We start from the raw sequence: 24,020 nt of genomic DNA, 5'->3' as shown, positions 1-24,020 counted from the left end.
CTGCTCAGTGGAAGCTTGTATTTCACTCTTGAGACTGTTATTCTCTACATGGGGTGTAGACTGATTTCTGGACAAATAAGGTAAATCTACAGGGCCTCAGGTATAAGATGAAACTGATATTTCAAAGACGTTTAAAGAGTGATGTTCTTACATCAAATCTAGGTCAACTCTTGTCTTATGCAGCTTTATCAAAGTGCTGCTTCAACTGTCTCCTTCACCAGCTACACTCCAGAAACTTAAAGTTACTCTTCTGTAACCTGTGTTCTCTGATAACGTTTGTATCCATGAATACTAAGCTAGCCTGGCAGATAAAGCAGCATAGATAATTCAGAATGAATGGTTGCTGCTCACGGCACGTATCAAACACACCTTAGAAGTGTCCATAATGATAGGTATTGTTTGGTAGTGATTTGCTGTCTGCCAAAGGATAAAGATAAAGGCTAGTTCCTAACAGGTTATGGAAGCTCGGCATAGATAGCTTAAGTGAGGGAGACAGGAAAGATTAGCAATGCTTTATTAGGGCTTGGGTGGTTAGGCTACATGAACATAGCCTTGGTGGCTGTTGGCAGTAGCTAACACTGTTTGTTTGGTCAACTAGAAGCGGTCTGTTAGTTTAATGGAAACGGCTAATACTCTTTCTCAAAAAAGCTTGCTCTTTGGTAATGAATAAGTTAAGTGACAGATAAACGGTGTTCGTGTTGGCGTCTGGTGACAAAATGCTAGCGTGCTCTATTGGACTACTAAGCTAGGTACTCACATTAGCTATACATGTATACATACATTATAACAATAATTCATTGCTGGATATCGTTGCAAAGGCAGCTGATTCCTACTCAATTTTACCAGCTGTGACAGCACTGGCTGATTATGTTTTCAGTTACCTTGTAAGTCTGGTTTTTTTTTTTTGTTATTTTGTCATCATGACAAAATGTGGGGCTGAAGGCACCATTTTTTAGTGGGAACTACCACAGAAGCAGTTTTGAGTAATTGGCCAGTTGTTTATATTTCTGTCTAGACGGATTTTGTCAGTGTGATAGAATCATAACAAAATGAAAATGCAGTCAGGAAACCTTACAGGTGTGTAGTTGAGGTCCGACCCACGAGTGCTAAGTTCTAAATTAATATTGTAGTAATGACTACTGAGTGCTCATGGGTCTAAATGTGAACATGTTGACAGGCACTGCAGCTGGTGTGATCCCATCGCAAGATGGTCTGTTGCTTTGTTTTTTGGCAGGGCCAATATATTTCATTAAGGTGTAATCAGTAGTATAATTGGCTTTATTAAAAAGGCAACTTCAAAGCCTCTTTCACACTATAATAATGATATAACAGCGGTGCCATCAGTTCCTTGGGGCAGTTTTGTCTTCAGTTCTCTTCTTGCAGTTTCATGGAATTATGCAAAACAGGACTAAATGTGAATCTCAAATTATGTCCCAGTCAATTTGGGACATTTGAAATAACACTTTAAATCAATTTGTTAAAACATGCTTCTCTGCAACTGATAAAACTGTTTTCAAACAGTTGGCGTTACAAGATTATATAACACTTTCCACACTACCCTGTAACATGTATAAATGCCTTTTTGATGCCATAAAGCTAAACGTCAGTGCAACTAACAATATATCAGTCTTCAAACCCACTTTTCGTATCTCACTGCCATCTTGCTGACTGTAAATGGTCTGTCAGTGATGGTGTGTTTGTTTGCAGTGAACCCTGACCACCCACCAGAACTGCGAATTGCCTAATTAAATAATAGATGCTTTCACAACATAGAAGTTCCCCAGAGTCAACTTTTCTCAGTAAACAGTTTGTGCAGCTACAGTAAATTACCATATTCGACATTCATCACCTCATCAAATTGCGATGCAACTGCCCCCTCACTGCTTAGCCAACACGACTTCTGCTGATTTAGTCGTGGCCTGAACTTAAGTGGCACTTAGAACAAATAAGACTAAATGAGCTTTTTAGATTCAGTGCGAGATTTGTTGTTTGAGGATTTGTTTGAAAAAGACAAGTAGGACACAAACACACTGGTGGTGATGCATTCATGGTGTTTACAGCTGCTTTGCCTTGTAAAGACACCTCAGTCTTGGTAATGGCATGGTTACATAAAATGAGATTCAGTTGGTTAATTTTTCACTCCACATCTATAAGTAAATATTCACAAGGTACAGAAAATTCTGATCAAAAAAAAATATATTTATTAAAGGGAAAATAAACTTCATCGTGAGTTTAAAGTGCAGCTCTGCTACTGTGTTTTAATAAAACACTGTCGAACCAAACCTGGTTATCTAAATCCCACTGCTGATCCTCCTCCTCACCAAACACCGGAGCACAAACCACATGGTCGGCCTGGTTGGTCTCATCAGCATTTGCCGCCTTTTGTTCAGTGTGTGCGCTGACCGAGATGAAAGGTAAAAATAAAAATACAACCCGTCTTGGCGTTCTGTGAATTGGACTCTCGCTTTCTTCCTCACACTCTCCATCTTGCCTTGCTCTCTTCTCCCACCCCAGTAGGTTTTCGTTCCTCATATCCAGGCTATAGTTGTGCGTGGAGCTGGCTGTAGTCTGGCACTCTGCCCTTCCTTATACTGGAAATTAACAGAGAGCCTCATATATGGACTACACAGTCTCATGAAACGTCTGTCCTTGTTCTAGGCCTTTTAATCATTCAGTGTGAATTCTCAATTCCTTCACAGAGCCTGTTATGTAATTATTGCTAGTCTTAATTATTCCTGTCCTGTTCGACTTATTTGTGGTCATTACTCTTTAAGCAGTTTAACACTAATTATCTGTTCACAGCATGAAAGCTTAAACAAATTTTAATGTCCTAAATATTGTAATTATTAGCTTTCTATGCAAGGTGTTATTGTCTTCCTACTGAGTGGATTTAGCAAAACCATTAGAGAAATCGTGCAACAACCTACACATCCAGTCTTACGTATTTTGTGACACATGAGTAAGAGATGCAATTTTCCAAAGGCCAGTAAAACCTTCTTCCAACAGTGACTGCTCCATTAAATTTAACTGTGCATGCAGATCAACAGTGAGGTTTTCTGCCAGTAAACATTGCAGCTAATATGCATCTTCTTTCTTTGCTTTCTGTGAGGGTTTTCCTCTGTCTCAATGTGTTTTGGCCTGAGCACAATATACACTAATTTTTAGTGTAGAAATCAGCCCAAACAAACTTGATTCACAATGGTTCCTCCCATGTAGTTTTATAGTTTTCAAATATCTGGCTTTATAGACTCTACTCGGTATTGCTCCATAGCGCCACTCGTGGTCAAAATGTCCTCATGGTGTGTAAGAAATTTAAGTAGTCTCAGCACATTAATTATACAGTAATTTATATACATGTAGGTTTTTTTTTTGTTTGTTTGTTTTTTGTATTGTTTTTTTGACTGCCATTATTAATGAAAACATGTACAGTATATTTATCTATACTACAGGCTAGGCAATATGGCCTGAAATTATTGACACCACTCTTAATATAGCCACTCCTTGTCAAGAACATGTCTGATAAAAAGTTTCAAATGGCACTGGTGAAGGGCGGAGGTGAAACTGCAGTGAGCGAAGTCATGGATACTACAGTAACGGACTCAAAGGGCTTTTCTTTTCATTTGTCTTTCTCTTCTCATGCACTGATTCGCTTAACTGAACAGCCAATCAGAGGGATTTCTCTCACCAACAGGCCCACAGCCGATTGTACGTACCCAATCGACCATAAAGATGTCAACGAATTAGTGCTAACTGTGCAGGTCACAACACAACAACCAAGGACAGAAACGCTTACCAACGGCCACGTCATCGGCCGACACCTGACCTTCTGCCTGGTGTGTCAGGGCCCTAATGCTGAATACTGTTGGGTCTTTGAGATCACTGTTTAGGCATTCAGCACATAAACCTTGTTAATGTGGTGAAATGTAACAGAATTGCTACTTAACACTGAGCTTCATCATGATGTTGATTAAATTTGAGTAGCTGGTGTTTGTGAATGTCTCACTCACATTTTCTACCAGAGAAGATGATTGGAGTGTAAATGGGAAAATCAGGCTGTTATCTCCATGCCTGTATTGTAAGTTAGACTCCATGAGCTTTCCAATTAGAACATCTGCACCCGAGGGCCCTGTTGTGGGTAATTGTTTTTAAGGATTGGCTAATACCCTGAAGACTGCTGTAATGGCACTGTATCTCACCAGCATGAGCTCAAATTATTCTATTTACATTTATGGAAGCTGTTGTGTTGAGCTCAGAGATAAACGTTGTTTGTTGTACCAGAAATGCTTTTTTTTTTTTTTTTCCTCTGAAGGCAAAGCTTTTATATCTGTCCTCTGTCGCAGGGCACGTTGATGCTTGCTGCAGATTAATTAAATGTCTACCATTACAGCTGGAATTTATACGAGTGTCTGACATTCACGTTGAGACTGAAATAAACATCCTAATTGAATTTAGCTCGTCACTTGCAACAGTTTTTCCTCTGCACCTGATTCATATCTAAAAACAGCTGGCTGCAGTGATTCTGTTCATTTTCTTGCGACACGTAGTCAGAGCTGCTTCTGTTGGACCGGCCTCTGTGATTATGTGATTTGTCAGGTACAAACACTCCTTGGCAGCTGTAGCCAGCACAGTTGATTCAGGGAACAAAGCCTCTGTTTCCTTCTGCCTTGCTGTCTAGAATTTGTTTTCAGACAAACTGTTTCCTGAAACGTGAGTAACAGTGTGTTTGAGTTGCTAAAAGGTCAGCTGTCCGATGAGTTGAACAGGTAAGGTGTGAGTGTGCACAGTGGGTCCCCTTGACATGTATTGTTACAGGATTGTAAAGGGGTTTTGGGTGCCAAATGGTAAAAACCTGTAACTCTGTGCTACTGCAGCTTTTTCCCCAAATGTGCTTACCTATAAATCTACTTCTTTCTGTTCCCACAAAAGTTCCTGCTGACCTGTATTATCCAACTGTTTTAATTTATCACAGATGGATATGTATTGTCATTAATGATGGCCAATAGGTAACAACAAATGTATGTGTAAAACTGTTTGAGGTTATTTAAAAGTGATTACACATTACATAGTTGACAAAATCGACTTACCATTTCATCATTGATTGCATAGTTTATCCACCAAAGAGAAATAACAAGTTTATTTTTCACTCAGTCACAACTCTTCCATGACCATTGTCTTTGGATTTTATAGACTCTCACATATTGATATCAGTACAAGCCTCAAAAATCCCATATCAGTGGTCAGTAACAGTGTAGGGGTCACATTGTGTTGTTGTTGGCAGGTGGCCCCTGGGCAGCAACTAACGATTATTTTCATTTTTGATTCATTTACATATCATATTCGTGATTAATCAATTAATTGTTTAGTCTGTAACCTTGCTTGGTCTTCAACAGAGACTGCAAGTGGGCCACCAAATTATTGTATGGTAATATTTTTTGAAGTTTAAGTTCTGTCAAAAATTATAATGTGTGTGAAAATACACACTAGCATGAATCCAATATATTATAAGCAAAGATATGTTATTTTAAAATAAAAATGTTTTACAGCAGAGTGATCGTCGTAAAATGGGGAACTAGCCAGCAAATCATGTATTATTTAACCATATTGGCTGTATTATTAAGTGTACGGACATTCTTGTGAACCGCAATGGATTGTTTTGCACCTCATCGAGCAAGAGAATCTGACATACCCTCCACCTCAGAAACCACCAGAGAAAGTGCAGAGTGTAAGGGCTGACACACCTAACATTAGCCACGCTGCAACTGCTGCTGACTTGTTTAAACATGGCACTATAGGCAACCCTGCACATTATTGTAGGCCCAGTTTATTATGCAACAGAATTTCATACAATATTCATATGTAGTAGTGGGTCGCTGCTCCGTCCCTTTAAAAAAATAATAATAATAAAATAGAGGCCCTTTGCTTGAATAACCTTGAAAACCCTATGTTTATAAAATGTAAAATAATAAAATATAGTTGATATGGACAATTCACATAACCCAGACTCCAAAATGACTTCTTCAAATTGCTTTATTCTTTTGTTACGACTCTTTTTTTTTTTACTATAAACGTCAAGGAAAAGCAGATCCTTGCATTTGAGAAGCCAGAACCAGCAGATGTTTGACATTTTTGCTTGGAAAACAAAAAGATTAATCGATTGTCATCATAGTTGGCAAAAAACATAAGCTTGATTTACTGATCGATTAATCGACTGATCATTGCAGTCCTAGTAGGGACTAGGGTTCAGGCATTCGCAATATGATAGCTCTTCACCATATAATGAAGTACTGTAAGAGAAACACAGATATATTACTTTATCTGTGTAATGAAAGGAAGAAAAATATGTACATCCCCAGAGGTCTACCCAGAATTTCTGGCAGCCCTGGAAGAGCAGCATGTGCCCCTCCCTCATTATCTCCACTGAGATGCCCTTGAGCAAGGCTCATAATACGCAACTACACCAGTGTAGCAAATAGATGATATCATAGATAATAAGATTAATACAAAATGCCAGAGTTACAAAGTGCTTGACAATACGTCATGTTTAGATAAGACTGTGAACGGAGTGAGTGTGATAAGGGAATTCGTACAAAAAGAGAAAATTAGTTTTAGTGAACCCTCCCAGAGTACAAAAGCTTTTTAAAAATGGTGCTATTTTGCTGACCAGTCCTAAATGCCTTATTGCAAAAATAAAGCTGAGCGTGATCGCTGACTACTTTCCTGCAGTGGTAACAAACCTTAATAGTGATGTACTGTACCCTGTTCATATCAAGACACCCTACAGTAGAAATCCATAAGTATAAGGTCTTGTTCCAAGGGTCCTTACATGGTCAGAAATGTCATGACATCATTATTTTTCTTGAGAAGTGTACTCTGGACAAATAGTGTTGCTGTAAAGTTATTTTCTCTCAATTTGTTCAATGCTTCAACATTATTGGCCTGACACTGTTCTTTCTGTGCCTCGGCTATTGTTTCCTGCTCTGCTGTTATGTTTTCCTGACAGTTTCCAGAGATCTTAGTCCCATAAAACACAACAATAAGTGACAGTCCATTAACACAGGTGACCATATTCTTATTTCATTGCAAGGTTTAGCCATGGGTCAGTATTTAACAGTGGTTGTCTTCTATACATGTTTACTCAGAAGCCTGGAGTGCCCAAAACTAAAAGCCATGGAGATATTCACAAGTATAGTTATACAACACTGTGTGAATGTGTTGTGAGAAGTAATTTTAAAGCCTGGTCTCGCCTCATGGAGTCGATCAGATCCATCAGTCTGGCTCATGGGACATTTTGTCTAGTGACACCCAGCTGTCCTGTTAGTCTGACAATGAAGCCTGACACCTGAATCCCAAAGGTGCTTTGAAAGGTGTCACATGCAGCAAGGGAGGATTATGAATGTAACGCAGGTTTAAAAGACATTGACAGCAGTCCGCCTTGCCCGGCTGCCCCTTGTGAGCACACTGAATCCAGGAGTGTGTGTTTCTCAGCGGAGCAGTGTGGAGAAACGACGCGATGATCCCCGTGCTCCCTGTCCCTGACAAACACAGCCCAGCAGTGCGAGAGAGAGGGCAGGCTGTGAGGAATAGGATTGCTTACTCAGGCTTTTCACATATATGAAAAGAGGAGGAAGGAGGAATACGTAAGTAGGAAAAAAAAACTGCAAGTAATCTGACCCATTTTTTTCCCGCTGGCTCGTGGCTCCGAGCTGGTGATGCAAGCAGTTTTTCTATTTATGCTCTCTGCTTCGGATTGATCTCACTATGTGGCAACGAGATGCATCTCAGGGGAAGGCTGGCTTGTTAATAGCCATTGTTTATCAGCACCCATACTCGCATGCATAAGCTTTTTTTTCCTTACACAGTAAAGTGCATATAGTATTTTTATCTGCATAGGAAAAATTGCTTTTGCAATGCCCTTGAGGACCATCTGTAGATTTATTATCTTCATTCTCCAACTTTATCTCCAACTTTATCTCTTCCACTGTTAGATTTTGCCAGGTTGTTATGTCCAGAGCATGTTGAGATTATTTTCCGAGAAAATGTTGAATGTATTTTTGTGGTATATGCACTTTGTCAGCCTGCCTCACATATGATTGACAGTATACCCAGAATAACGTTAAGCGTCCTCAGATAACCTGTTACTGTCAGCTGAACATTTTTTGGCTATGTGGAAAAAGAAAAGCCGAAGACATCCAAAGTTTTGATCTAAAAGTGTGACGTTTCAAGGCAACTAGGCCTGCTTTGGGTCCTTGAAGGTGTTTTGCCTCTTATCCAAAAGGCTCCCGACTGAGCTAGTCCCTGGCCTACGTATGAATGTCTGCACAGACATACCCCAAATTCTTAGCAGTGCTGCAATGTGGACCATTGATCTTGAGTCCAGAAAGAGAAGGGTCTGAGGTTTAATGTCAGTGGGCGTTCAGACTGAAAATAGAAGTCTGTTAAAGCAACACAAGGGGGCTGCGTTGGTGTGGGCCGGTTCTTCAGGTACCAAGCAGAATATGAAATGTGATACAGGTAGTACACTTTGAGTTATACTTCCTTGTTGCTGCTATTTTAACATTCAGATTATTGGACTTGTTCAAATAATAAAAGAAGAATAAGCCACGCCAGAATCAAAACAAAATAAACCTTCCTTGTTTTTATAAAAATGCATACGTTTCCATGCTTCACCCACAGCTGACTGAAGAGCCTGAGTGTGGTCTTTGCATTGGGCTGAATATTGAGAAATAGATTACCATTAGGTTTGTTCCTGGACAGCTGCCAACAATGGAGGTATGAAGAGAAGAGTACCTCATTAGGAGCCACCTCGTCATAGTGGGGCAATTAGTCGGCTTGGGAGAAAATGCTTTGAGCTCAGACGCTGCTCAGTGCTCTCCACCCACTGCATGGACTGATGAGGAGAACAGGGGTGGTGGGAAGGTGGGAGTATCAAAGTAGTCATGGTTTTATGGCAGCTTTGTTGTAAAACCTTCATGTTAACGTTCAGAAATCATTTTCACTTCAACCATGATTTTATCCACAAATTTTCTTTGAACACCAATATCTTAGTTGCTGCTAGTGTTCGTAGTACCATATAAACATCATTTTAATTAGCCTCTGTAATGTATACCTTATTCAAGATCATTCCCCTTATTGTCTTTCACCACCGCCTCTCTTACATAATCTCTTAGATGAGAGGTTTCAAATTCTGTTTCATTCATGTCCAATCAAACAATATCCATCTGAGCTTTCTGCCTCAGCAGGTATCCTGCTTCAGAGTCGAGCAGATCTGAGCATTTGAGCTGTAAATCACCGTCATAATTACCTCAGACCCAAAGTATGAATTGATGGAAGACCTTGAAGAGACAATAGGTATACACTACCTCTCTGACCAAGATGTGAACATTGTTGTTCTTAAAGAAATGACCTTAGTCCTTCAGATTTAAGTGGACAGCAGAGTCTCGACCTGAGGAGTTGGCCCATTCTTCTTCCCTGTTTTTTCGCACACATGCTCCTATTTACACTTTTACCCATTTGTAATTCTGACAGTAGTGTCTGAAGTGAGTAGAGATTGATTTTGGACACAGTTTAGTTCCCATAGGAAATTAGAATATGTCGTAAACTGTTTTTTTAGATGGGGTACTCATACTCATGAATCAAAGAGTCCTATTTCACCTGTCAGAACAGTTGTATATTCTCTCAGGCTAAGGAGAAGCTTTCTAAAGTCTGAAAAGATTGCCTTGAATGTGTCATTAAGATCAATGGGAAATGCACTTAAAGACAGCCACTCAGCAGGTGAGAATGGTCCAAATGGTTTAGAACAAAGGGTGCTGTTGAGTTTCATTGTGGGAAATGTAGGATTATATGTTTTTGACAGCTTGATGTACATCTGATGCCAACAGTCAGGACATCTTAAGATCTGCTGCTTCAGTTTGATGATCAATTCTTAAATATATTACTTGTAAGTCACTGAGCATTATATAAACACAGTAATGAATTGCTGGAGTGCACCTCTAAACATCCCCCTCACACAATGTATTCACAAACTCCTTTCAACATGTCCAGCCTTCTTCTGCCAGGCACACTTCCCATTGTTTTGGTGACTTGATTCTCAACACCTCGCAGTTACATAGATTAACATTTTAACTCTACGCTTTTCCAATTGACTGGACTGAACATATGAACACAGAGTCACTCCCCCAGTGAGAGAACAATCGATGAATCAAGTGAAGTGTTCTGTTTCTGCCAGTGCGCTTTGATTACTTTGTGTGACATTCGCATTTGCGTGCCGGGGTTTGAGTTTCGTCGCTATCAAAGGCACTCATGTAAAAAAAAAAATCTCAGAGCTGTTTGAGCTCCGCATAGTCGCATTAAATTTTCCTCTCTACTATTTTGAATTTTATTCCTCGGCCCAGCTTGCATGTGTCACCTGCCATTGTGGGCTTGCTCGATTAGGTTTTAATATTTGGGAGATATGAGAAAGAACGCAGACAGCAGGGGCAACAGAGTTGTTTGCAAAGCTCTGCTAGAGTGTAGAAACGAATAACCCCAAAGCAAAAACTCATCTCAAATATTTTATGAGCAGGGACCCTCTGAGCTGATAAATGAATTAAGCAGCTTTGGAACTGGTCCAAAGAGAACTTCCTTTAAAAAAAACTTTAAACCTTACCATTGAAAGTCAAAACAATTTGTCTTCTCCACCCTTTCTCAAGGACAGTGTGAACATTTTATGGTTGTTTATTGGCACACTGAGTGTGGATCAAGCCTGAGGCCTCTTCTTTATGGGAAAGTGCCTTTAACTAATGTCCCACCTTGCCGGTCTGTAAAAAAAAATGGCGGCATATACTTTTTGTTCCCCTACTCTTTGAACCAACTCCAGAGTTCTGAGTCCAAATTTGTCTCAAGCGCCTGTGAAAAAGATCCCTGCAGCCTTGTCAAAACCAGTGATGCCAGTAAGCAGACAGAGAAAAGCAGTATCTCCTATGAAAGGATGCCTGGGGGCTTTAATCTGATTCTGCTGCCTGTGGCTGAGCCAGAGATTAGGTTGGTTTGATGCAGACATGGGAGACTGGGGAGATATAAATGACACTGACAGTGAATCACCCAGTTGACATGCTGCATCATACCTTTGTCACACTCTAGGATGCTGCTGTTAGCAAGGCTTTTTCTTCTGTGTATCGTCTATGGTCTAATAAACCTGTCACATTAATTTACCTTTGTTTTATGTGAAAAGTCTGTTCACTGTTTTACTCTCTGATAGAGCAGGTATCAAACCCAGCTGTATATCAATTTTACATTCACAGTTTATAGCGATTATATCAAGGCCACAATTCAGGCAAAAACAAATCTCTAGGTAACCTCAACACAATTGCTAGTTTTAGTCTCAGGAATAGTAAATCTATGTATGACAACCATGTTACTGTGGAAAGCCATTTGTAGTCCATAAAGTTCTTACCCTTGAATTAAACACAAGCCACACAGGTTTAAGCCTAGCGTTTGAAAAATGGTCATGACCATTAAAGTTGCATGAGATAGACCTTTCTATTATTCCTTTATGAGCCACACAATGCAGCCAACATCAAATACAGGTTAGTGGCCAAAGGAATAAAACAAACAGTTTTCTTGTATGGTACGACCAACAGCATTGAGTGTTTACATGTGTTTTTGAGTAGAGTGTCTTGAGTGTTTTAAAGTTCTTTGTTTTGGTTTACAGCCTACAGCTTGTTCCTCTACCCCCAGGTGGCCAACAAAAATCAAGCAAATCTGCTTTATTTTGGGGCATAGACGGGGCTTAGCTGGGGAGGAAACTGGATTCGCAAGGTCACGTGATCATGTGATCTTGCGCCTGTGGCCGAACGCACAATTGTTAAACCAAACAGTGTCCCACAAGCTGATTATTCAGTGTTTAATGACCAGCAAGAGATGTGACTGTTGCTATAGCATCAGTTACATCAGAATTGGAGAATATATTGAATTGAAAGAAGAGCAAAGAACAGCAATGAAGGCTTTTCTCGATGGAAATGCATGCAGTTTGATTGACCCGCTGGCTCTGCTGGTGGTGGAGCTCTCCTACTGTTGATCTGATTTGTTGAAGTTAGCCTGTGATAGATGGATGGGTTCGTCCAATCACCTGCCAACTGTTATTTGAAAGTGCCTGCCCTTTTCCAAACAGTTTCTAGTGGCTCCTTTCCAGGTGGTTCTCTGCAATAAACCATCTGGGGCATCAGGTTAAGCTAGGGCTGCAAACCCAAAGAACATGTCAAGTTCATAAAATTAGATTTTTTATTGAATATGTGAGTATTGTTTTAAGACTAAAAGACAGATAATGAAATTAGTGAAATTATCCTTAAAGTAGCTGGCCATATACTGTAGCCCAAGTAGGGCAAAGCAACAATTAACCAGCTCTTCCACATATCCAGAGCTGCTGAAGATCTGTGATTTACAGCAGTGCACAACGCTGCTCCCATGCAAACTGAATCTTTCCACCATGAACATCCTGCCTAAAATATTTGTCACAAGTGAAACTTAAAAGCAGGCAACCTCAAAAAACTTCTCAGTCATTGTTTGAGGGCTTTATTGTTGCACCATCATGCATCTCTGTCTCCCTTTTCCCTGCAACACGGCTGAAAGTCAGAGAGTTTTTGAAACGTTGCTAAGCAAAACTGACACGTCCCTCATAAATCCTCCTCTCCCCCACAACAGCGCCTGTCTCTTTTATCCTCCTGTTTGTCAGTTTTCATAGTAAGATAATATAACGAGGGGCAGGGAAAGATAATTCCTGTATAAAAACAATCATTTAACTGCAGCGCTTATCAGCTCACTGCATATGGAGCTGTTGAATGCATGAGGGACGGGGGTGATTATATCTCGCCATCTGCATTTGACACATCTGCTGTAAATGATATTGGATTGTGGGGGAAGGATCTGTTATGATACAGGACAGTGATGACCAGCATTGCTGAGTTGCAAACGTGCTTGTTGGGCTTCTTTTCAAAGCAATAACTCAGTAACTGTAAAGATCAGGCCCACATTTGGAGTCGGCTAATACAGAGTCCGTAGATGTTTTTGTAACTAATTGACCCGTATGGATGGAAGCTATTGAAGAGTGTGGAAGGATACATCATAAATCTAAGTCATGGTCAGTTATTCGGATCGTTGTCTCTCAGGAAAAGACCTGTCAATGTCGATCCTCCTACACACACCGGAGGAAACTTGGTCTGAGTCCTAAAAGTTGTGAGTTCATTATCGAGTTCATTAGCTCACTGTTCTGTATTCCGTGCTCTGTTTCCTCCTCTTTCACACTTAATTTCCTCCATTTGCCCTTTTGCTGCCTCTTTCCCCTCACTCCCCTCCTTCCTCTTTGCTGTGAGCAGAGTTGTCAGAGGCATTTGAAGTCTTTGCTTTTACTTCCTCCTCTCCCCATTTTTCTCTGCTTCCTTCCTCACCAATCCTAGATTAGGATGCCTTGGGTAGAGTTTGCAGCCTTGGACTTAAGTAAGAGCTTACTTCTTTTTAAGCAGTAATAGTTTCTCTGCATCACAAGATTAAACTGTAGTCCTGGCCGTTCTGTAAATTCTTTCTGCGACTTTGCCTTTCTGATTTCTCCCTTGGGTGGCATTAGGTCCACAGTGCCTATAAATGTATCTCAGTTCAGAGCAGATGCAGTTTTCCTGACTTGTACGAGACATTTTATGTTTCTAATGCATCTCTAATGATGTGTTGAGGCAGGTGTAGCTGCAGGCTGTTTGTTCACCAGCAGGCACTCTGTAGCATGTCCTCTTGACATCCCTAATGCAATCATCCTCCCATAGTACACAGAGATAATAACATCTCAATGTAATGACCTCAACATCTGTGTCTATAATAATAGACACATTTTCACCATTTGCACTCTCATAACTGACATTTGTTGCTTTTTGTGAGACACAGCATTTTGTTCCATGCACAAATTTAATTTCGTAAACCATCTGGAGAGCTTATAATGCAAGATTTCAGTAATAAATCTGTTTTTTGTTTTTGTTTTGGCCGCAGTTTTCACCCAAATCGAGGTCCCTAATCGTTGCATGAATAACCAGAGCTCCACCTGATGTTTTCTACCTGTGGGGTCAGGGCTTCATCTGTCATTGATAGCAGCTTGATTTTAAGTGCTCCCTCAGGGCTAAGGTTCTGTCTCAGTCTTGGGCAAATTTATTTAACTGTCAACATTTTAGAACTATTGGACAAGGCAGTTTTTCTTGATTGTATACTGTCTCTCACTGAGAAATATAACCAAGTCAAAAGTTCCTCTTGACACATAAAAGTACACTTTTTTGCGACTGCCCTGCGAAGTTGTGATAGTTGATTGGATTATGCTCAGTCTTTGATTTTTCCTAAGGAGTCACTTAAAACAATAGGACTGTACTCCTTTGAGAGAGAGTGGGGTGTTGGACTATACTGAGAGCTTCAAAGGGCAAATTTGTCAAAACCACAAACCCCTCAGGCCTTCGGAAAGGTTAAATGGTAATGATTACAGTTCTTTATATTTTAGATTTGATCGTGTGTTCGATGATATTGGCAAAGAAGAAGTGCCTGCATCCTCGGGGCACCACGCGTGCAGTTTTCATGAGAATATTTGTATTCAAATGGGAATTTTATCAGATCGAAAAGAATAATGTGTCCTTGAGTTGTTTGTCCTTGAGGAATAATTTCAGTACTGACATAAATCATTTCCTGCTATGCTACTGGTGTGGCTCTAGGGATGTCGGTGTCAGTTCAGTCCACCATTTTTGTCCAGACTGAAATATCTGAACTACAGTTGGATAGATTGCCATTAAATTTGATGGAGACATTTATGGCTCCCAGAAGATGAAGTCTACCAACTTTGGTGATACCTTTACTTTCCCTCTAGCACCACCATGACAACTATGGGATGGATTGCCATGAAATTTGATATTGATAGTCAAGGCGCCCAGATGTTGAATCACAATGACTTTCCAGACTTTTCCTTCAGCTCTGTGAGCAGATAGACATTTGGGGTTCAGAGTGAAATGTCTCTACAACTGTTGGATGGATTACAATACGATTCGGTGTAGCTGTAGAGTCGTGCACAAAGAAGTATATAAAAACATCCAAAACACCAAGCCAAAAATTTACCTTAAGGTACATGTGATGGGAATTTCATTAGCTCATAATGTCCATGCATACTGTATTTGACTCTACGTACACTCGCTGCACAGAAATATAAAGACATCCGATGCCTTGTTCGATAATACAAAGAAAGAACTCATATTACTCGTTGTCAGATGGTAAGTGTGGAATTCATCCCAAAGCAAAAACCTACAATATGTTTAGAACTGTGTTCACATCCATAATTCTACGATTCAGCATCAGTGTCCATTTCGGAGAGTATCTGGTCTCTTTGTTCCTCGGTTTGCCGCCAGATCCTGTGAATGGCTTCGACACAGTGCCAAGAGAACACAGAAGATTGGCAAATGGTCTGGGTTTTCCAGATGTCACTACAAAATGCCCAAACCTGATACATGTGTCAGGGCATGGTTCGCACAACCACAACTGTGATGCTCAGACATAAAAAAAGGTCAACACTGAAGTTGAAGACGCTTCTCACATGTGATCCACTGATCTTACCTTTTTGTCTTCCATTACCAATTCAGATACCTAAACTCAGGCAAGCAACAGATACAGATTTTTGATCCAGTTCTAGTACCCTTGGCTCTGCATGGATCTCATTCAGATCATTGATATGTAAAGTTAGAGACAGAGATTGCTATGTGGGGTCCCACCAAATTTTATAATTACATTGATGTATGCAGCGAGGATCATCAGCCTCAATACCAATCCTGCTATTTGGATCAGTGCATCCCTGATTCTTACCAGAATTGAAATTATACATCTTCTGTGAAACATCCAACTTCATCGATCCTTTGTTAAGCCTTTTTCCGAGCATTGTTGCTTTCCAGATTATGCATAATGCCTGAAGCATTGCTATTTAAAATCAAAATTAAAATGAAATTTGTAAAATTCCAAATTAAGTCTGGACAAGACCATTTGTTATTGATTACTCTACCTGTAAGTGTTGACTTCAGGAACCCCCCCTTCGTAACAGTGCACTTTAACAGCATGTGAAAGCAGCAAAAAATCTAATAAAAGTGGATTTACAACTGAAGCCCGCTTCGGAGCTGACACGAGTGAACATGGTGAGTCTGCCTCGTGTACGTCTGTGGGTGGTTGGATTAATAGACGAAGAGAATTTAGATTGGATGTAATGATGCAAAGCAGAATGCAATGAAAGAACGCGCCCCCCTCACCCCCGCTGTCTCAACTGTTAATATTTGGAAATGGGAGAGAGATGGTGGGGTATGGGTGTAAAATCACACACCAAGTTTTTACTCATCCTCACAATGTGTATATATACACACACACACACTCAACTGCAGTGACTCATACATTGTCACCCAGCAGCCCAGGTAGCAGGAACAGTATCACTGATTGTGGTATATTGGCTCATTTTCTCACATTGTTGCCAAATAAATAATCATTAATCGCTCGTCTCATTACAGCTCAGCCTCACATTAACCCTCTGACCACTGAGCCACCATGTTGTGGCTCTGAAAATTGAACTTCTTGTCAATTTGGAGGATCAGAGCTGTGCTGTTGTAACACAAACACTCCCACACTAACCACACAGTCCACAGGGGTCCAGTGTAACGTCCACATGTCATAGAGCCTCTCTGCTGATATTAGCCGACATCTGACCTTTAATGAACACACAACCAGAGCCCCGCTGTTGTGGGAATGTTAGCGAGGCTGTCTGACAGCAGTGTGGTCTAATGAGAGGGGCCCTCTCAGCAGAGGCGGTGTCAGTCCTCCACAATATCCATACAGAAGCCCTCCACACCTCATTAGCATCATGCTAATAAGCCACTCTGCAGACGTTGTCATGGAGAAGCTAAAATGGAGTGGAAAGAGGGATGGCATGTTTACAGCCATAGCGAAGAATTCGTCGGCCACTTAGGAATTTGTGCTTTTATTTCTTTTTTTTCTCTGGGTTCATCTTGAATCCACTTGAGTGCCATGTTTACAGAAACATGTAAGATTCGTTCCATTTGAAACTTTAATGACCATGTGTCTCCAGCATACACATCTAAAACTGATAAATGTTTTAGTCCCCGTAGTCAACATATAGCCTAGGGCTGGGTATCAAACCTCAGTACCTTTTTTGGTTGTGTGTGTGCGATGTTTCCATAGCACAGACTATCGAGAAATGTCAAGTATTAAAGCAGGAACCAAATGCTGCTCAGCTCCCTACTGTTCTTAACATTTTATCTGATTTTATTTTATTTTGGCACAGTTTTGTTATTGCTTTGTATGTCCTCTTTGAGAGTGTGGTGGGAGATTGATGCAATATCATGGCTGTTTTTTAGGTAAAGGTTAAATCGTACACAGAAAGAAATGTTAAGGTAAAAGTTTGTGATTGATTTTTGAAATTCAAACCTCACTTCTGCTCAAACGTGCCACTGCTTTTTTCCACTGATGCACCACAGTCCAGAGAGCCACAGCCTTCCAGAACCTGTCTGGCTGTTTCTTCATGCCTCCACTCTTCAAGCTAAGCTACGCTAACCTTGTCCAGACTTAATACTGAACACACGAGAGAGATATAAACCTTTTCATGTCACTCCCAGAAAGAAAGCACCTACGCATATTTTCTATAAATGTTTACTGTTTCTTTAAAATTTGTGAACTTTGGAGAGCTTTTGTTGATAACTCATTGTTTTTGTATGCGTTTCTCAGATAGCCTACTACAGCTCATGTTTGATTTGCAGTGTCTTCTTTATTGGAAGGTTATTTTTGTTTCTGTATTTATTTAGTTAATTGAGACACAGTGTCTTCATTTTGATTTTAATGTGACCATCTCCATAGTGGTTTGGATCTTTGCAGCACCCTGGGCCTCATTTGCACTTAAATTTTATGAGATTTAGCTTTTACCCCCCCAATTCGCTTTCTTTTCCCAAAGGTTTTTCCTTCTAATCTCGTCCTCTTTGCTTTTCCTAACAATCTTTACCTCTCCCCTCCTGCTGTCTCTCTTTTCATGTCTCCTCCATCTCCGAGTCCCTGCTTTCCTGATTGTTCTGAATCCCTCATCACCACAGTTCTGTTTTGTTCTTTAATGTTGGAGGGCCTTCACATCTCCTAGCAGCTCCTGTCAGTCCTTTGTGAATGTCTTCAGCTTGTGAGGAGTTCGGCTGTGCACCGGATACAGACTGTGTGTAGAACAAGCCCTTGTTAATTGCATTGTGATATTCTCAAGGGGACATGCTGTGCTGAACAAGCATCCCAGCGAATGATTCCCTTTTCTTTATACGTTCTCTTTTTTTAAATGCAGTATACTGTATTTCTTCCATATTCCAGGAAAAACACCTTGTCTTTTATTTAATTTTTTATTCATTATGAAATGCTATTCATTGACTACATCTCGAGAGCTCACTTTCCTAGCTGGAAAACATCCACTTGAGACTTCATTCAGATATGCCCATGACCACTTCTCAAATGTTTAGGTAATGACGCCCCCACAAACTCTTGAATAACTCTTGAAACTAGGCTAGCTTTTTATCTTGCCTGGCATTAATTCAGAAGCAGATTTTGATGGTTGGTTTATAAAACCATATATTTCTAGAACAGCGGCCTTGTGTTTTTACTTAGAAAATTGAAAGCAAAAAGCAACATCAGCTGGTAGAGTTGCAGTCTGAATCAGGTGTGGGGGAGGATGCCTTTCTCTGTGAGAAATTTGGTATTTTTTCACTTTGGCTTCAAAACTGTGTCCATTCCGACTAATGGGCCATGCTAATGTTGCCCTCACCGTCTCTGTTGTCATATCGAGGCATATTGAGGCAGCCTGCACAAGCTTCTTAGAGCTTTTAAAATAAACTTCCATTTTACATAAATCATTTCAAACGCTTGTTTCAGAGTCCAAACAAAAGTAAACATGGAAAGTAGACCACTGGATTAGCATGTGTAGCTAAGTACATGGGGTCTACTTCTGGGGCAACTTGCTGGCTAACCAACCTAGCCATTTAGTTAGCCAGCTAGCATACGACCATGTCATCAGTTTATCTAATCCCATAAAATGTGAAATGGGTTTGTTAGGCTAAACCTGTGACTGTATAGAGGTCTGCAGACTAGTTTTTCACATTGGTTGCACTGGTGCTCTTAACTTTTTCATTTGGGTGCACCAGCACAGAAATGAGGTGCATTTTAATTTAATTTCTTAAAACATGATGTAAATGATTGTAAACGGGAAAAAAGGTGCAAATACATTTCAATAATCTCAATTGTTTAAAAAAAAAAAACTGCAAAATTGCACACATGACACTTGTACGAGTGCAGTCCATGGTTTTGTAATTATTTTCAAATTTCACTTTCAGCTTTTCTCTGGTTGCATTTTATCTTGTAATAAAAACTACAGAGACATTCATATTTTGATATACTGTAAATCCTCTTTTAGGCAGCCGCAGAGAAGTCCCTCAGGTTAAAGGTTGACAGTTCTCTTTCTAAATCATATTTTCTTATTTCTACAGGGGACACAAACGAAAGCATGATGAAGCCAAGGAGGAGGAGGACGACGAGAAGAAGGAGGCGGCAGAGGAATCTGCTGACGAGTCTTCTAAAGACTCCAACGAGGAAGAAGGCGGCAGCAGCTCAGAGGCGGACGAGATGGCCGCTGCCTTGGAGGCGGAGCTCAATGACTTTATGTGACTTGGAAAATGAAGGGACTCAGTCACAGGAAGAGGACAACAAAAAAATCAGCCCCAGTCGCCCCTACAAGTGGTACCTAAAAATCCTATTTTTCTGCTTTGGAATCGGTGTGTACTTAGGATGTATGAGCCATGAGTGTGTGCTGTAATAAAAATGAATGTCCTGTACAGAAACGACTTGTTGCGGTGTAAATAAAGGCTTAGATTTTTTTTGTAGCATTGATATATGGCCCTTTTTGGCATAAAACACTTTGATGTTAACATTTTATTGTAAGATAACAAACCATAGGAGACATGAATTTGATACCTTTTTTTGTTTTACTTTTTTCTATTTCAATTTTTATATTGATGATGAAAAGATAAATGAAATTATAAACCGTACATTTTCCTGGTCGTACATGCCAAAGAGTTTGGAATAGGTTTGCCAAGGCGTGCAGCTAAACATTTTACTCTGGACTTCCAGTTTTACTTTTCTTTTGGCCTCAACAGTTTTTTAGGGTCATAAATGCAACCAGCGGATCTAGACATTTGAATGTGTTTTTCTTGAGTCATTTCTTCCTCCTCATGGTGTTTGTACTTTTGATAGCATAACAGTAAGGTCAGTTTCTCAGTCTTTGTGAAAACCAGCCCCTCGGTGCATTAACAGTGTGAACCTATTCTTCTAACTCAACTCCCAGTTTATTATCATGTGTTTCATAAGTGTTTGTTCACCTGTCCCTTGGCGACCCACTTCTACAGTACTATCGATATTGTACAGTTGAGAAGGACAGGCACTCTCACCAGACCTCTGCTTGTGTACACTGGAGCTTATTGCTTGTGAAGCCCTGAAGGGTAAGTTCACCCAAATTACAAAAAAATCAACATATTCTACCTTTAGTGTTATCCAGCTATGCAGATAGTTTTTTTGGGGGGGGTGGGCGCTTCAGCATTTACACCTTCACAGTAGTATGGAGGGCCCAGGGGGTTCATATTGTAGAAAATATATGTATATTGATGTGGAAATCTTCAGAACTAAAACTAAACTGAGTGAATGGATGGTGATTCATTTATGAGGCTAACGTGTTGTCACTGTTTTGGCCTACTTAGTAGAACTGTAATCGCGAGCTGGATGATTTTCAGAGGCAACGTGTAAATCAAGCACTGCATTTATGTACGACAAAGGAGCGAGCCGCAGGTGGTCATCGGGGTGGATGGCGGGTATGGTTTAGTGCCACAACAACACTTTAGTTGAGGTTTGGAAAAGATTGTGGATTTAAAAATCTTCTTGTTTCAAGCCACTTTGGACTTTTTGTATCAACTCAAAGCAAAACTGGGAAAGCAATCACCCTCAGATCTTTACTAAGTGCTGCTTGTGCCCAAACATAACCTTAACATTTTTACTAATGCCTGTGCCGCTGAGCAGATATTGCTCTGTAAGATTGGATATTTTGTCAGAAAACAAATTAAAAATAGGTTTGTAACTGACTTGCTGGTTATATTATGAGCAACATTTCAACAACCTAGGCAGCTTCAGTGCCGCCATTAGTGTGAAAGTGTGAATGGGTAGATGAGAGACAAATTGCTCTTTGGACAAAAGTGCCATATAAATACAGCAATTTCCCCATTATTTAAAAAAAAAAAAAGAAAAACAAGTGAAGAAAAGTTTCCTTCAAAGCAAATTAGTTGTATATAAACAGCATTTCTATGAGGCAACCAAAAACAGCCCTGTGTTTAAAAAATGGATCAGCTGTGGCTGCATTGGTGAAGGTGTGTTGGTGTCAGTACTAGTGGGAGAATGAAATACGATTCATAAAGTTTCATTTCAGTGACAGAAGGTTATAACTGTGACATCTTTATTCATGTATTGTGAAGTAAATAGATTATATATAATGTGAGCGCTGCATTTCTAACAGGAATGTTAGCTTGCACACAGTTGTTTGGCCAACACACCATCCTGTCAGGTGGTGTTAGGTGGCGTTGATGCAAAAGTTCAGTCAGATTCATTATATTTTGACTGAGTCCTCTGTGTGAGGATTTACAGGCCAGTATCTTTTCTTACCATATGAACTCCGAGGGTCTTAATACAGCTTTGTGGTGCTTGTATCATTTAAAAGATTCAAGTTATCACCTTTCTACAGAATAATTGTCCCTGTTGATTCAGTCCAATGAGCGCTGTCAACTATTTTTATACAAGCTCACGAATAAGCTGAAAGTGGCTCCAGAAACAGAACTTTCACAAGGACATTGATTCTGGAGAGATATGTGACTCTTGAATTTTTCAGAATCTTCTTTTTTTAATGATGAGAACGCCCGGAACAAATTCAATTCACCTCTGTGGTACTGGGGTGCAGCAGAAATCTCAGAGACAAAAATATCTGCATGTTAGATACCACTAGAGGTAGGTTAGATAACATGTTTTGGGTTAAGTTGGGTTAACAGACTCTTTAAACCTAAAAGAAAGAGGATAAAAATGTAAAGTTCTTGTCTGTCCAAAGGAAGCAGTAAACTCACAGATAGTGGCAGAGAGAGCAGGACTCACCAGCATCTCATCCCTTTGCTGTCCTTTGGTTCAAACCAGCCTGGTTGGTAAATGTGCACTTTACTAACATTGCAGGATTTCTGCGTATTGTAGATCGAACGCTTCCATTTTCACTGTGTTTTTCACCACCGTTGTGTAAAGTTGCCTCGTTTGACTCTAACGGAACATACATGTTGTACCAAGGTTGCTTACATTTACTGTTGATGTTCTTTAAAACCCACAGCACTGACTTTTTTTTGTCTCGTTCAGGAGTTTAAACAGTGAAAGATCTTCCTTCTTCTGCATTTCGGCTGTATAAATAAATAACTGTCATGAGAGCAGATGTCTGTTTGAATCTCTGCCAATAAATTATTCACCTTCAAAAAAATATCACAGTGTTCCTTTCACAGTGACAGTCATCCCCTTTTGTTTGGTTCGTGTTCGTGGTGGTTTTATGATTCTCAATCAAACAACTGACATGTAAAGTATTTGTAAAGTCTATTTCCTACTTGACCCTGACAGAAAAGATACTTTCATTAAATAAAGATGTTTCTAAGTAACGCCACTGGATCCAGAGTTGTTCTTTTTTCTGCATCCCAAAGAGGATGGCGTGCAGGAAATTCTCTCCGTGTCCCCAAATCACTAAATCGTACAAAGACAAAGCCCATTAGCTTTTTTTTTTTTGCAGCCTCTTCTTTAGAATCATGATGTGTGTGGGGCTATGAGACTCCCTCCAGGGCTCACCACTCAGTTAAATGGGCTCTGTGACATGAACACCACACCAGAACCATTAGGCCTCCTTCCATCTTGCCGCCTGGGTTGATACGTGTGTAGCAAATGTGTTTCAACCTGCGACAGACCCGTTTTCCTTCTTATTACACCGAGACAAGTGGCCTCATCATTGGACAGACGGCACGAGTCATCAGTTTGCAATTTTAGACGCAGGAAGGTGAAAAGAAAGAAGGCCAAAAGAATAATATGTGGTGGGTGAGAGTATGACATTTTATTCTCTTACAAATAAATACAACAGGATCAGGTGTAACCCAAACCAAATAAAAACCAGAAATTCATCCTTGTGTGATGTTGACTACACAGTACAGAGCAGAAGAAGTCAAGCTCATAAAGCCTATTAAAAGCATGACGCTGTAGCGGCTCTGTTATGGTGCTCGGTGCTCTTTCCCGGAGCGGCTGATGATCCACTGCCTCCAAGCCCAAAGCAAACAGCAATAAACAGAGAGCTGTTTATCCTGTGATAAGGCAGTATTTTCCTCCAGGGTGTTTTTTTTCTCTCACAGAGCCACAGTGGTCAGTGCTGTCCACATTTGAATGTAAATAAATGCCATCTCGTGTTGTGTTTATGATCCATGAAGGTGATTAAAGGAGACATATTATGCTCATTTTCACGGTTTTTATTTTTGGTTACTAGAACAGGTTAACATGCTTTACGCTCAAAAAACAAATCAGTTTTTCTCATACTGTCCAGTTCTGCAGCTCTGTATTCCCCCTCTGTCTGAAACTCTGTTATAGCTCCTGTCTCTTTAAGGCCCTCCCTCCTGAATACCCAGTCTGCTCTGATTGGTCAGCTCATACATGCCTGACCCCAACAACAGGGCAGCTGTGCTAAATAAATTAGCCAAACTAGCCACTAGGCATAAATTATGCAAATGTGTGACATGGTGGCATAGTGTGATGTCACACAGTCACAAATTTTAAGGCAGGACTACTGACGAGGCGTTTCAGGAGCAGTGTTTTCTGTGGGAGAGAGGAGCTTCTGTTAGTGTGGACCTTTTTAACTTTCA

General features: G+C 40.2%; 1 protein-coding gene across 2 annotated transcripts in view; it reads left to right on the top strand.

Annotated features, from left to right (window-relative positions):
• ctdp1 (CTD (carboxy-terminal domain, RNA polymerase II, polypeptide A) phosphatase, subunit 1) overlaps positions 1–22,781 on the top strand; it is a 76,629-nt gene extending 53,848 nt beyond the window's left edge. For both annotated transcript variants that reach the window (XM_084379734.1, XM_084379735.1), the window contains exon 13: positions 19,548–22,781. In XM_084379734.1, coding sequence (XP_084235860.1) covers positions 19,548–19,725 — 178 coding nt within the window. In that variant the 3' untranslated portion in view covers positions 19,726–22,781. The remainder of the gene's footprint in view (positions 1–19,547) is intronic.
• Positions 22,782–24,020: the final 1,239 nt, after the last annotated feature.

This window comes from Pagrus pagrus (assembly GCF_965226575.1).
Source record: "Pagrus pagrus genome assembly, chromosome: 17".
NCBI classification, from domain to species: domain Eukaryota; kingdom Metazoa; phylum Chordata; class Actinopteri; order Spariformes; family Sparidae; genus Pagrus; species Pagrus pagrus.
This window is presented reverse-complemented; position numbering and strand designations above follow the sequence as displayed.